General features: G+C 38.1%; 1 protein-coding gene across 1 annotated transcript in view; it reads right to left on the bottom strand.

Moving 5' to 3' along the window:
• The window catches only part of fam135b (family with sequence similarity 135 member B), a 56,100-nt gene extending 41,596 nt beyond the window's left edge, over positions 1 to 14,504 (bottom strand). The window contains exons 1-3 of the mRNA XM_005752759.1: positions 14,149 to 14,504; positions 8,103 to 8,199; positions 5,008 to 5,087 (exon numbers count right to left, since the gene is read on the bottom strand). Coding sequence (XP_005752816.1) covers positions 5,008 to 5,087; positions 8,103 to 8,179 — 157 coding nt within the window. The 5' untranslated portion in view covers positions 8,180 to 8,199; positions 14,149 to 14,504. The remainder of the gene's footprint in view (positions 1 to 5,007; positions 5,088 to 8,102; positions 8,200 to 14,148) is intronic.
• Between the last annotated feature and the right edge of the window lie 901 nt (positions 14,505 to 15,405).

Below are 15,405 nucleotides of genomic sequence, written 5' to 3'. Positions count from 1 at the left end.
TGTGTGTGTGTGTGTGTGTGTGTGTGTGTGTGTGTGTGTGTGTGTGTGTGTGTGTGTGTGTGTGTGTGTGTTCGTGTTCTGCCTATCAGTAAAGCACACAGAACTCGCCACACAGATTTGCTCCTCATGATATTAATAAGAAAGGGCATCTTAGCCGGTGCACCGTAAACAACACTCCAGTTCTCCCAGTTAACATTCTGACTTGAAAATCCTAATCTTACTGCGCATGAATCACAGTCATTAAATCCTCCAGCTGAGTGTGTGGCACGATCCTTCACAAGTAATTCATTTTTTTTCTGAAGGGCACAGACAATTGAAATGTCAAGCACACGCTTTCAAAGAGGACACAGTAAGGGAATTGTATGATGAATGTAATTGTTCTATCTGTGGCCAGAATGGCAGCTTTATGTTTATGATTCAGTCTGTGAGGTATGCAGGCTCAGTGCATGACCTTGTGGAAAGAGCTGCAGAGGAGGGGAGGGCCGCAGCCTTCCAATTACAATATGCATGCAAGATCTTCACTGTAATATACGTAGCTGCAGTGTTTCTTGCTGTCTACATATGTTAATGGCTGGTGAAACATTGCAGTGTAGTCAGCAGCTTAGATATTAGTGCATCAAAAATGCACTATACCAATCTATATCAAGTGCTAATCAAATGTATTTGATTATTTGATCATCAGAAAGTGTCACGCCAACTATTAAAGCAAAGGTTTTGGCCGTTTGCTGCTCTGTAGCGTTCAGGTGAGCATTAACACAATGGAAAAATTGTTCACGGAGCGGATGACCCAGCAAATACACCCCAAGATCAGACCATAAAATTCTCAGAGAAACTGCAAAAAACCTAAGAGCTGCATTTCAGACTCCACAGAGCTCAGTTAGTGTCAGACGTTAAAGCTCATGATAGTACAAATATATAAAATATTGCTTATATAAAAGAATATTGCCCAGAGAAAGTCTCTTCTCTCTAAAAAACAAAACAGGACTGAATGGCTTAGGTTTTGCAAAGCTGCATTAAACACAGTATATCAACAAAACAGCCCATGCCAGCTGTCAAGCATGATGGTGGAGGGATAATTATTTTAACTTGTTTTGCAGCCTCAGGATCTGGAAACCTTGAGTCAACCATGAACTCACAAACATGAGCATATATCAAAGTATTCTAGAGTCAACGAGACGCCATCTGTCTGACAACTAAAGCTTGGCCCGAATTAGGTTATGAAACAAGATAATGAAACCAAACACAAATGTGAAAGTCTAGACATCAGCCTGACTGAAATGCTATGGCGGGACCTTAGACTAGCTTAGACTAGACTAGCTTAGCATGCTGGAGTTTTCCTTACTGTATATGAAGAAGTATTTTATAAAAAACGCAATTTGTGAATTTGAGGAAAGTTACATGTTTAAAACAAATCATGAGCTCAAGCATCTACAGTCACCTGTAGTTTGGGATAATGTGTGGGCCTACAGTTGTGTAAACGGGTAGCATTCTGTCAAGACACAAACTGTCAATACTTAAGCAGCTTTTAGGTGAAAAGACTGAATAGTAAGCACCATTAGGCACCTCTAAAAATGAGTTACATTATTAAATACATTTGTGTCAGCTAATCTGAGCTAAAGTAACAAAACTGAAGCCTCCCCTGTCTGGAAAATGATCTACCTCTTTCTTTACAACATGTAAAAAAGCTGATCCTCCAGGATTCAGCAGCCCTAAAAATAGACAAACCGCTATTCTTCATTTCTATTCAACTTGACATTATAGTGGCTACTTGGAACCAGCAGTAATGAGGGAGCAAGAAATTCTTCTTAATCAAAAACCCCGTGCCTCCTGTCACTGTGTTTTAGGTGAAAACACTCACACATCATCTTTACAATCACGCACGCATGGACGGCTTGGTGTTGCTGGTGGTGCTGTCCTCTATAGCAGTGAGAACACTGACAACAGCTACATGCCTGAGACTAATATCCTGCTCCAAAAGACCAAAATGCCCTCACAATCTAAAACATCCTAGTGAAAACAGTAGGCTGCACTGTCACAAGTACAGCTGGTGTACACACACACGCACACATACACACACTGCTCCAGTCATGATAGGCTAAAAATAGCCAATATTGAGAATCAGGATTGGCAGTGAAACAGCTTTCTGCAACGCCACAGATCCACATTTTGACAGTTAGGTAGGTTTGGAAGCCTTCAGTCACAACCTATGAATACAAATATGGACGCAACAGAAGAAGAATATTTCATGATCTTTGAGGAACCTGAAAGTAATTGTGTATTTGTATAGGAATGAAGCATTCAATGTTCACAAAACTTTCACTACAGTGTATTTTTTGGTGATTGTTTACACTTTTTTTTCTAATTAAGTAGGAAACAAATGTGTTTTAGAAATTTAAAGAGCTTTTTCAATACATGGACATTCTCCTTAAGATGAGTTTTTCTATTATGCAGCACAGTGCAGCTTTAAGCCGGCTTTGCCCTTTTCAGCCTTGAATCCTTCTTGTTACAAGACTAAAGACTTTCCCTCAATAACTGGAAATCCAATAAAATTTTATTAAACGTTTAAGAGTTATTGTTTGAAATGTTTCAAAGCTATTTTAGATGCCAGATATTCTGCAGGATGAGTCACTCAGTTTTTAAATCCTAAATCACATCGGTAAGACAGGGCCATAAAATTCCCAGACAGCGCTCTCACTCTCTACAGATCCTGGATAGCTGGCACAGTGGTGGGACTACTTACTGTTTACTGTAACCTTTTGTAAATTTCTGTCTTTTATCCACAATAGCAGTGAGAAATTACAGTGCATTTGGAGACAAATCTGAGTACTCAGCAGTCAAATTGTTGGTTGTTTTATTTTCCTATTGTCACTATTATTAGTATTATTATTATTATTATTATTATTATTATTACTATTATTAAAATTATCATCTGTCATCTGTTGACAGCTCTACGTTAAGAAAACAGTCACATCTTTAATTTATACTTTTTTAAATATAGACATCAAAATTTTATATTCAATTTTTTAATATGGTGCCAATTTAAGGTGGTTTAAATTCTTAGGTAAAGATAGAGGACCACATGTTGAGACAGTCCCTAATGGTAGGGAGAAAAACTGCTTTTAATAGGAAGAGACATCAGGCAGGCTCAGGGGTCTTCAGCTGACTAGAGAGTAAGGGGCAAAAGACGAGAAAAAGGAGGGCATGCAATAGCAGCATATAAATGCAAGGGGAGTCAAAGTATGTGAGTGACAGTGGTCGATGCATCATAGGAAGCCTACAGCAGCTTAATGGTTCAGGATTTCCAGAACCAGCCTCAACAGTAAGCTTTAAACAGGAAAATTGGAGACCTAATCATAAAAGTAGAGAAGGCGTCTGTCTTCTGAACCCAAACTGGGAGCTAGCTTCACAGGGACCTCCCATTCTACTTTTGGAAACTTGAATTATATGCTAGAAGAATACATTTAAGATCAATTCTGGATTTAACAGGAGCAAATAAAGAGGTATGTGAGAAATATTAGCTGTCCTTCTAGTCCCTTCTATCATTCATGCTGCAGCATTTGGGGTCACTTAGAGGCTTTTCAGAGTGCTTTGAGGACGAAGAATTTGAATGTTCCAGCCAGCTTAGAAGTTTAGAACAACTGCATCAATTATTCTTTCAGGATCACTCATAGACAGATGTGCAGATGAATGAAGACTAGTTTAGAGATTTGATTAACCTCTTATATCCCTGCAAGGTTCAAATCTTGTCCTTTGTATCCAATTTATACATGTCTGATTTGAAGATCTTAGAAGAATTGTGAAACCAAGAAACATCTAAGTGACTTGATTTGAAGGGTGACATCTACTTTTTCTTACTTGCATGTTACTGAAATGTAATCTAATGCTACATGTTTCACTAGTCACCACTGGGCAGGGCTCGCAAGATATCTCGGGTCGGGCGACCGGAATCTATCTCAGCCCCGCCCGTCGGGCTATATGATTGCCCGATGGGCGGGGCTGAGATCGATTTTTATGACTTATTTTGTGTGCGAGGAAAACTCTTTGTTTACCGGGACAAATTTGAATCTATCAGACAGATGCTGAAGTAAAGTGTTTTTTACAAATTGACTCAAATCTGAGACCATTACTGAGATCATTAGTAACCTTCACTAGTGCTGTTTTTTGCTATGATGCGTTCTAAACCTTCACTTAAACTCTTTGTTTATTTGAAGAGTTTCAATTGATCAGCTTAAAAGACTCTGGTACTACAATACTACAGGTGTTCACAGCCAGGCCACGTAGAAATGACTGCAGTGTACAGAATCTTATTAAGCTTTAGCTAATATTTTTCATGAAATATTAACTATATTCAATATTCAATCTTTTTCAAAAAACAAAGTGTGTTAACTCAAAGGTTTATTTGGTCTAATTTTATCATGTCTGGTAATTTATTAATGCAGGTAAATTTGGAGTCTGTGTGCTGTTTCTCAATGCAATTTACCTTTAACTGTTAGAAAGTCATTCAAACAAGTTTAAAAAGATCCAAAACTGTATGAAAAGATCGATCAGAAATGACCACAAAACAGCCAAACATGGTTGTAAAAATATTCAAAAAGAGAAAAATGGTGAAGCAACACAGAACAACCTTTGTAGTCACAAACTACACACAGAGAACAACACTATATATGAAAGCACAATGACTAAAGGGTGATGCCAACTAACTGCTGAGAGACACCAAATGGCCAGAAAGGGACAATGAAGGAATTAAAATGTGACGGAAATTGACCATGAAAAAGCACCAGTAAAATGGCCAAACATGAGGCAAAAAAAAACAATAACCATGGTCTAGTACCCAGAGTCAAACTAAAGTATTCAGACATGTGCTCCACCATCTATTTAACAAAACTACACAAACAGATTACTGAACACAACACAGCAAATTAAGAGTTCCTCCACACACCAGAACGAGTGGTAAAGTTGATGTGTGTGTTTCTCAGAGTGTGAGGAAGTAAACATCGTCTGTCTTACCTGCATTGTCTTGTGTTGTTGCTATGACCCTGTGGGGCACTCGAGGTGAGACCTTCAGCCCTGCTCGTATCTGGTAGAACCTGAGGTGGTGGATAAAAACAGAACAGTCACGCTTAACGAAGCAGCACTGCTTAACTTCACCCTCTGGAGTCTGTGAGTAGGTGAAAGGTATCAACACAACTTTAGGCTTTAACAATTTTTTGTATGTTTATTTTAAATTACTTTCGATTTACTGTCTCTGTTTGTACTCTTTGAATGTTTATTGGTTTTATTTTTATTTTTTATCTTTATCCATTTCCTTAGTATTATTTATCCAGTGCTTTAGATCCACTTTATTGGTATTACAGTTGAATTGTTTCTCAGGGTTTGTTTCTTTTGATTCAAGAGTTTCTCTGTCTCAGGTATATATTTATATAAGTATAGGTATATATTCTGTGCCCTTAGTTTCCTTTTAGTTTCTAGCTTTGATAACAGTTTCTCCATAAGACCCTTGGCTTTCTCTCCTGTGTCAAGTCCTGTCTCTGTGTGAGGTGTTTCCCTGTTTAGTTAGTTCCTCTTTTATTGTTTCAGACATGCATTCCTTGTACTTTGTCTGTATTTTTGTCTCGTTGGTGCTCTTTGACCTTAATAAAGGTTTTAGTTTTTTATGTCCTTAGTATTGGCTTTCAATTCCCATTCCCACAAAATATTTTCTTGACAGAAATGTTCTTAAGCCCATCTTTCATTTAACTTTGCAGTTGTTTGTAAAACTATTCTTCAACTAAAGCCACTTAAATTCAAAAGATGTTAAATATCGAATTTTCTAGCCTCTTCCTAACCATCCATACAAACTCCACACAGAAAGGCGCTGGACACTTGGTGGAATCAAACTCAGGCCCTTCTTCTATGAGGCAACAGTGCTAAACACCACGCCATCATGCTGCCCACGCTAATGTCTGGCTAATTAACATTCAGTTTGCATGTTAGTATAGTGGAAGTGAGAAGAAAATGGTACTTAAAAATTGCATAAAATTGTCTGTTCATATTACTGTGTTCACCAGGCCCACTTGTTTTGTAGTTAAACACTTGGAGCAGACGTTGCTAGGACAATTAACAATTAAAACAATTAAATAAATGGTTTGGAGGTAATGTATGGAACATAACTGTGCATTGTACCATGTATTTATATTAATGTGATAAACTCATTTAAGATATTTGCCACTAATAGTTTGACTTGCTGAAATTTCAACAAGTGAAAAATGCAGTTACAGATCTTTGTAACTACATTTTTTTATTAACAAGAAGATCCAGGGAAACTGATTTAAGGTATGTGCAGTTTTGGCATTGTGAAATTCACCTGGAGCCTAATACAGAAAGCTTTGGCTAATTTGGCTAACTTTGCAGCTCTTGTTTAAACCAACGTATTGCAGTAATCCTGTTTATTGAAACTGATTAGAGTCTTTGTTTTCAGATTCCAACGTGCTTTCCATTAACTTAATAAGAAAATAACATTAAAGCTACACAAAGTCGCCCATCGATTGCACAAATATTCTTATACTATTAAAGAATTATTGACAGAGGGTTATTAATTAGGTAAAAGTATTGGAAAATATCTCAAATAGGGTTCATTTGAAATGATAAACAGTCTTTTTGTGTTAAAAATGTATCATTTACATTGAATCATTGTGACCCAAAGCAGATTTGGGTAAAACCTTCACATCATTAGCAAGCTGAGACCAAAGCATGGCTGTGAACTTGATTTTGTCATCAGTGTGTTAATGACAGCGCTCGATAGAGAAGATGTCACAATAAAGAAAATCAAAAAGGTGTTTTTTGGAAAGAAAATAGGTCAATTTAGTGATCACTTCTTACTCATGTGCTATGGCAGAGATGTATAAATAGCAGTGTTCCATGAATAGTTTTCAACAAGCTGAATTGTTTTTATTAAAAGGCTAAATTGCAGAAAGGACAGAATACTGAATAAGAAAATGCACCTGTGTTTTTAAAACTTACTTTTCCTATTACAGTATAAAATGTAAATGCTGCTTATCGCCATTTTATCCTTTGCAAATCAAATGCAGATTTAATCAGTATTCCTAATGCAGTCAGTGGACAGCTGTGTGGCCCACTAGTCTAGCACAGGGATTAGTATTGATTTAAGAAAGCACATTTCAGTGTGGGAAGATGTGTAGATGTTGGTAACTAAACTATTCTCTGTCCATAGGGCTTTATCTTTACACTGGGGTCAGATTTTGTTTCGTGCTCACAACGGATCTCTTCTGATATCACAGAGCAACGTGGCATCGAGTAAAAACAAACATATTAGTGCACTCAACTGAAGGGATTATCGTGATAAAGCTTTAGCCCATCACATTTGGAGAGGGAAAATCATTTTGATAAAGCTGGTGTTTCACTGAGCCAAATGACATGTTTTAATCTGCAGACAGAGCAGGCTACACAGGGCCCTTTTTTAGTCTGGGAATATCATAAAAACTGCAACAAGAAAGAAGAACTACCTCTATCATTAACAAAACCTTTTAAACTCCCTATTTGTAAAGCACTGGATGTAACATCTGTCTTTTTCATTAATAATACTACATTATATAATAATAGGAAGACGACTTTGCATTACAGTCAGTCTGCTGGGGGCCTCACTGCTTCATTTTCATTTGCCTCTCTTGAACACTGTTCCAAACAGCACTGTCAGTGCTCTGCATGTGACATTTTGCAACACTTTACTGGAAACATTTCTTCTTAGGCCTGTGCATCGGCTAGCAATAGCAGAATTAGCAGCTACAACACTCTAGCTAGTTAGCGCCAGTTTTGATATAGCTTTTGGACTTTAGCCACATCAAAAGCTTTAGATTGTGCTAACAAATTGAACTAATGTTTGAACTAATTTTAATTAGTTGCGTACACAAGCTCTGTGTCAAAAATAGCATTGTTATTGTTCTATGATGAAACAAACAGAGATTTTGATATTAGCTAACAATGGTTGCATTTAACCAGCAGAGTATTTAACTAGCAGCAGAAATAGAAATTTTCCAGTAAATTAAATGATTCAGGATATGTGCACTTTTTAAATACTATTAAATATATATAAGAAAAATTCTTACCCCCTTTGAAAGAGATCCACATTGTGAAACTTGTGCAACTCTAGAGAAAACTCCACTGTTCCCTGTACTTCAGACATGATATGATCCCACTCATCACCTGTCAAAAAAGAAAACAACCAATCAATATGATGTGTAAGACCAATGAGCCAAAATAACACCAAATCCACACTGAGAGGTAAGACAAATGATGACATTTCTAAAACTAGCTCCCATGGAAGTGATACTGCATGACTCATTCAGTCCACTGCAGTGTGGATAGCAGACAAAGATAGAGACCCTGGTCTGAATATAGTTCTCATTACCAGTGGTCAGGTTAATGTTGCACATATGACAACCATCCCTGTGATTGAATTATGTCACAGTAAAAAATGGATGCGTGCAGCTGTATGTTCTCTGTCTTCTATCTACCTTAAAAAGAAAAGCTGTGAGCCAGGTTCTATTGTAGAAAACATCAGTTTATTGGCAGCAGTAGCATTGTCACATTACCTTTATAGTACATTTGAATAATAATAACTTTTATAACACAACTATGTTTTTCATTTTTAAACATCACTTTTGTATGGCCAATATTTTAAAACACAAAGAAGAAGAGTCTCCTTATTATGTTTGACATAACAATAACATTTAATACTTATAGTTTAATGTAGTGTATCGCTGTGGTGCCCATTTATTCAAAAGAAAGGGTGATTATCTATCACAGTTTTGTTTACTGTAGCACAATTTTTTTGAATCCATCCTTTGGATACACAACACAGAAACCCATTATCTTTCTCCAGAAGCCTTACTATTATACAGTTATATAAACTAATATTGAATTTCCATTGTCTCTTGACTTAGGTATCTATTGGGATCTCTTATTGGTAGGATCTAATAGGTATGCTTCAAGTCATTGAGTCCTGGGAATGTGCTTAAATAAATCACAATTATAAACCCATGTGTCCAAAATAACTTCTGATCAGTACTGTACATACTAGACTTGCTGACTCTCTGTTCATTCATACCATATTAAAAGTACTACCTGTCACTTGTAATTAAAGCTCAGAACATGAACCATCCAATTTACTACAAACATTAGATACCAACCTCGTAGTACACAGGCTATAAAGTGCTATGAGAGCTGAAACACGGCAAGTTTGAGCTGCCATCAATCGAAAGGTGCTCAAACACTGACTGTGTTTACAGTCAAGCATATTAAGAAACCCATAATTAAACGCTTTGAAATATAACACCACCATGTGTGTGGTATTGGGTGAGTGTTCCTGTAAGCACTGTAAAAACTATAAAAGCAATATTACTGTAAAGTAAGACGTACACAGTGACGTATCATTACAGGTAAACAGTGCTGGGAAACACCTTTTAGAAGTGCAGCTTGTGCATAACAAGCAGTCCTCAGCTTAGCTGGCTTAAAAGCATAAGTCCACTTTCATTAACCAGTAAAGAATTATCTATCTGATTTCATTTCATCAGAGCGTATATCATTTGAATTTGCAATAAGGAAAATGGGAAAAAAAATACAACTCTCCCTATCTTAGTATTCAGTGTATTTATATCGATATAGCATGAGGTTAGCACTGTTGCCTCACAGCAAGAAGGTGATGGGTGTGTTTGCAGTTAGGCTAATTGGTGATTCAGTATGGCCCATAGGTGTGAATGGTTGAGTTAGTTTAAAAAAGGGGCCTTTGGAGCACATTTCTTTAAAGCTTGAAGAGACTTGTTTTAAAACGAATGCACTTTAAAATACTTACACGATGTGCTAATAGCTAAACTACAGGTATATCAACTGTTTTTTCTATTTTTATCTAATTTGTTTTAAATTGAGGATTATGTAAAAGGAGTCCTTGACTACACACATAGTATTTCATTAACAGCTAAACTATATGCATGAGTCAGACAAAAGCACAGACGGTATAAGAGCGTCCAGGCCAAGCTAACTTGGAGGTGCCAAGCTAGCTTAGCCGGGAGCAATCTTCCTCTAAGCAAAAAGGCTTCTGGTGGTATAGAAGGCTACATGAAGGTCACTTTAGGTGTCACCTTAATAAACATTTCCCTGAAAATGATTGTCATTCTACGAGTAAGGAAGAAAGATTATCTGGAATATCCTCATTGGGGAAAAGTTAGTAAGTCGTTATCCAATGAGCATCTAATGGTGAGTTTCTGAGTCAGTTATTGTACCATTTGCATAAATGTGTCTGGGCTGGGACAAAAAGGCTTCTTTTATTTCAGAATTTTTTCAAGATTCTTTTAAGAAGATGTTACAGCTTTTAAAAAAGAAAGAAATGTTAAAGAAAAAAGTCTGACTTGTCCCTTCATCTGAGCAGAGAAATTAATTCCCAGTGTCCTCTCTTAACACTTTATTTGACCAAATAGGGTGAATCTAAGGTGTCCTGACAGTTGGCAGAAAAACGCTCTCTTCTAATGCTGATAAGATGGATTAGAAGATTACTGCCAACAGTGGAGAAAGAAAGTAAAATCCAGTGCCCACATTAAAGCTGAAGACCATAAAAGCAAATGAGTACAGTCCTGAGACACACAGTATCCTTCACTAATGTAGTACATCAGCTGCCCACTGCCGCAAATGGCCTAAGGAGACAAGTAACGACAGAGACGCTTTCTCTTTGTGCTGACTCGGCATGCTGCTTGTAAGAACAGTTATAGGTCATTTGATGGGAGACGGTGAGATGCTGAAATATGTTTCTTTTTGCGCTGCTTAAGATATAGCTAAAGCTGCTTTGTCGCTTCCTTAATTCACTGAACTGTTGTGCAGGCCACCGTTATACTTATCTGTTATCGGCTGTCTCCAACATACATAATAAGAAGGAGCAGCTCACTTCTCCGACAATGTGTTAGGTAGGCAGTAAGTCGAATGAACACTGTGTACTTGATAAAATGGAAGCTCACAGGCCGGGGACTTACTGTAATATGTTTTTATTTCCCAGTGAAACAATCAGCAGCCTACAGTACATGACAAGAGCACCCAGACGCATGCACTGATTATCAGCCTGTGTTGAAAATTCATCAATACGTTAATCAAATCAGCGAGGCACACACCAAAGCACCCACGCTGACAGCTCCAGAGGCATACAGCTGTCAGTCATCTAAGAGAGACACACTGTGTTTCTTTTCATGACGATGACAACAATGATCTTGGTTGATGAAACGCCCCACCAGCTAAACTGCAGCATCGGGCCTTTTAAAGCATAGGTGTCAAACTCTGGCCCGCGGACCAAATTTGGCGAAGCCACACCAAATTACTATTAGAGCTGGCCTACTGGTATTATACAGCTAATATATATATCGTTTAGTATTAAGCTTTGCTTGTTCCATATTCAGTTTTTCAGCAAAACGTGTTTGAGTCCATAAGAAAAGATTCATTCTTGTATCTGGAGGAATAAATATATTTCAATAAATATTAATGTTAGCCTGCGACTTTGTTCCAGTTTTGAATTTTGGCCCACTGTGTATCTGAGTTTGACACCCCTGTTTTAAAGCATTCTCTGTACCTTTACGTCAGCATTAATAAATTAGTGAATAAGTTGAATGTAGATGCCTGTGGGACTGAACTTGAAATGCTGGCATTTAAGGATGAGAGAAAATTCCAATGCAGTTCAGTATTATTAATATAGCGCCAAATCCCAACAACAGTCACCTTAAGGCGCTTTATATTGTAAGGTAAAGACCCGAAAATAGTACAACAACAGAGTTTTATTTTATTAACTGCTCGATTTGCATAACTCTTTGCAGAAAATAGAACTCACAGCTTTCTTTTTTCTTCCATTTGTTCAATTTCCTCAATTTTTTTATAAACCCATTGCACACGATGCTGCTATAAGCCCAATTTTTAGATAATACATGTTTGGGAATCGGTGTGCTGGTGCACAAATACTAAACAGGTTTTTTTGTCTGTTTGTTTTGTAGATTCGACAAAAGAAATTGAACAGATGTTGAGTTTTTGCAACATGCTGCTAGTGACAAAGTGCCTAAAGGTACAATTTACATTTGGTTCTTTGCTAAGAGGTGTGTTATGTGTAGACACAACCCTGGCTTACCCTTTGAGTTAGGAGGCCTCTTTTATGCCTGAATGATTAACAGGTCAATGTCAACTAACATAACAAGTAAAAAACACATTCCTGCATTCATAAAATGTCCTTAATACACTGTTGAATTAACTGTGTTCGAGCACAGCTCCCAGACATCTCTACATAACCTGTAGCCAAACTACACTTGGAATTTTCTGCTTGTGCAATTTTGTGAATTATCTCTTTCTTACTAGAAGCAAATCATTAAACACTAATCGTTGCAAAACACCCATCTGCTGTCTTATTATTATTTAATGCAGGCCACAAACACACCACACACTCTGGCATTCTTGGAGGTCTAGAGTTTACAACTTGGCTAATTCTACCACCTTAAGGAAAACCTAAAAACTTTTTGTTGTCCTTAAGCTGCCCTCTTTCCTTTGCTGCAGCTCCTGTTGGCGTCAGCTCAGCTGGGACCACCGATGACATCTCCAGTGTCAATTTGAGAACGGATGAAAAAGCAACACGTTCACAGTGTCTGCGTGTGAAATAAGCACATTTTTGCAGGCTTAGCAGGCATAAATGTCACTGTAAGACAGAGAGCCATTGTTTGCCATGAGCTGCTGTATGTGCACATAGCTCAAAGAACCGGAAATTAATCTCAGACATTATTCCACTGATTAACATCCACATCCCTCTCCAGCACACAACAACAAAAAGCTGTCACCAAATATGTGACAAAGGGCCGTTAGGTTACAGCACCTTCTTATAAGCAAGGGTATCAAATCACAGTTGCTGTAGCAAATCCATCATTTTCACCATCTCTAATTTCGAGAGAAAGCTATCTGCAAATTGGTTATCTGGAGTGGCACTTTACAGAAATCCACTGAGCCAGCCCAGCAATCATGTGATGGCATAATCTAGCATTTGCTAAAACCCCTCCATGATGCTGTATTATGCTCTCTGTTGTTAAATTACAATATTACGCCAAATCCCTGCAAAAAAAAAAGGATAAAAACGAAAGAGAACAAGAGAGAGGAGTGGGCCGAGTTATGGAGTTAAATGAATCAGAATATGACTTTGAGAGGATGTGACTGGCATCGTTGCAATCGCCAAATTAGATTCTCTGAAGATCAAAAGGCTTTTCTGCTGGCGTTTGGAGGGCTGCATGCAATCTGTAAACAGACGTACTATTTGTATTCACAACTCTGAAGCACTGTTCACTTGTATGGAAACCGAGTGCTGGTCACGTTGTCCAAAGAAAAAACTAGTTAAAAGTGTGAAGATGGGCATTAAAATGGAATGCTCGGTGTTGGATTAACTGGTTTCAAAGTACTCTAACCTCGGCGTTATGTTCTATAATGACATTTTGAGATCAGTCAGCTACACCAGTCCCTGAATTTGTCACATTAGTACATGAGCAGCATTATTAAATGAAGACTATTTGCCCTTATGTCATCAGTTATGTCTGTTTTAGCATTTATGCACACGAGTTTCAGTCTCTGCTGTGTTTGTGTTACACTATTTGAGCCTACAGGGGGACAGCTTTGACAAAAATCCTTTGTTATCTAAAGAAATCCAGTGCTGCACCAAACACAGTTGCCAGTTATCAAAATTAAACCACACTGTAGTATGTGGCTTGCTTAAAGACAATTATCAATGCTTTTATTTTGAAAGCTACATGTATTTTCCCCATTGCTTCTTCAGCTTATCACTGTAGAGTGGGCTTAAATGTTTTGTTTCCTCAGTGGTGACCACATATATGCAATAGGTCAGACAGAGACCCTCAGCTGCCATACAGAGGAAACGCATATGGACTATGAATTTAACCCGTTAGCCTCCGTGTTTTAAGCAAATCCGTCAGCCTTGCAGCTCTGGCGCCGAGCAGCAGTGTACTACAGAAAGCAGCTTTCTCTGTTGTAATGTATGACAGCTGAGCTTCCCTCTATCCTCTCGTGTTCCGAAGACAACAAACCAGCCAGCAAAAGGCAGAGGAGGAAGGTGTCACATGAGGAATGAAACAGCCTCACCTTAGCGCTGATGTGGAGTGATATCCGCAGAGGGTTTCTGGTCCAAGCCTCTACTGGAGTGAATTGCTGTTTGCGGACGGATGCGCGGATGTAAATGTTTATATCATCGCTTCTCCTGCTGCTGCTGCTGTTGCCATGGTTATTCATCCAGACCCTGTGTGTTCTGCAGTCCCCTCTCGCTCCCCGTCTCTCTCTCTCTCTCTCTCCCTCCCCTGAAGGGGATTTCAGTTTGGGAAAAGTATCGCTGAGTGGCCGTGTCTTTGTGCACAACGCTGACCGCATATACTGACTGTGGATAGTTTCACAAGGTGAATATTAATAGTCAGCAGCACCCAGTCAGCGTAGTGCTGCTGGTGTCCGTCCGGCAGGGCGGGCTGACGTCAGAGCCGGCCCCCTAAAAGCTGTAGTGAACCGTGCACTCGGAAATTACCATGATAAGGAACAAAAGGGTGACTGTTATGCAAACAAAGTGTTATTGCAATAATAAGCAGGCGGACGTCACGTGATTTGGACACACTATTAGGCTTAGTGGAAGGAAAAATAATAATGACTAAAAATGAAATGCGTGATTGCTTAGAGAAAAGAGCTGTTTGATAGGTGACCATAGGTTTCTTTGGGAAGCGGTTTGATTATAACCCATAATTATCCTCTATGATGCACATACAAATTAGCATTTCTTAAAATGAGTTTGCTATATGGCAACAAAGTTTGAATAGAATTGAGATTGGCGTGGATGGAAGTTTATTTTATCCATCATATCTTTAACAACATGTGTATTACCATAATAATGTTAACAAATCAACATTCCTATTCAAACAGAGGCAAGAAATTCTTTATTTATATGTTTTATTATGTGAGCCATTATCATACATTATATAACAGTGTGGTGTTTGGAATTGGATGTGAAAAGCAAAGGATGGATCTGACTGACAAGTCATTAGCCAATAAGCATATCCTGGATAATAATTTACAAAGTCATAAAAAATTACATTTTTAAATTTAAATTATAAAAATAAAAATATATAAAATGGATCCAGGTCATATGAGCTTGTACATGAACAGATCTGTATCTGATCTGGGCCGAATGAACTGGGAAATGACTGCATCCAAATGGTTTCCAGTCCTGATCTGTTCCATATTCATTTTGTTGTGCAACTACAAACTACAAACTTTTGTTGTTGACTTCAGGAGACACAGCACCGACTTGGCCCCCCTCTACATCAACGGGGAGTGTGTGGAGAGGGTCCACACTTTCCG

Source organism: Pundamilia nyererei, unplaced genomic scaffold, assembly GCF_000239375.1.
Source record: "Pundamilia nyererei isolate P.nyererei 1_Seehausen unplaced genomic scaffold, PunNye1.0 scaffold00378, whole genome shotgun sequence".
NCBI lineage: Eukaryota > Metazoa > Chordata > Actinopteri > Cichliformes > Cichlidae > Pundamilia > Pundamilia nyererei.
The sequence above is the reverse complement of the archived record's forward strand: the minus strand, read 5'-3'. Positions and strand labels throughout refer to the sequence as shown.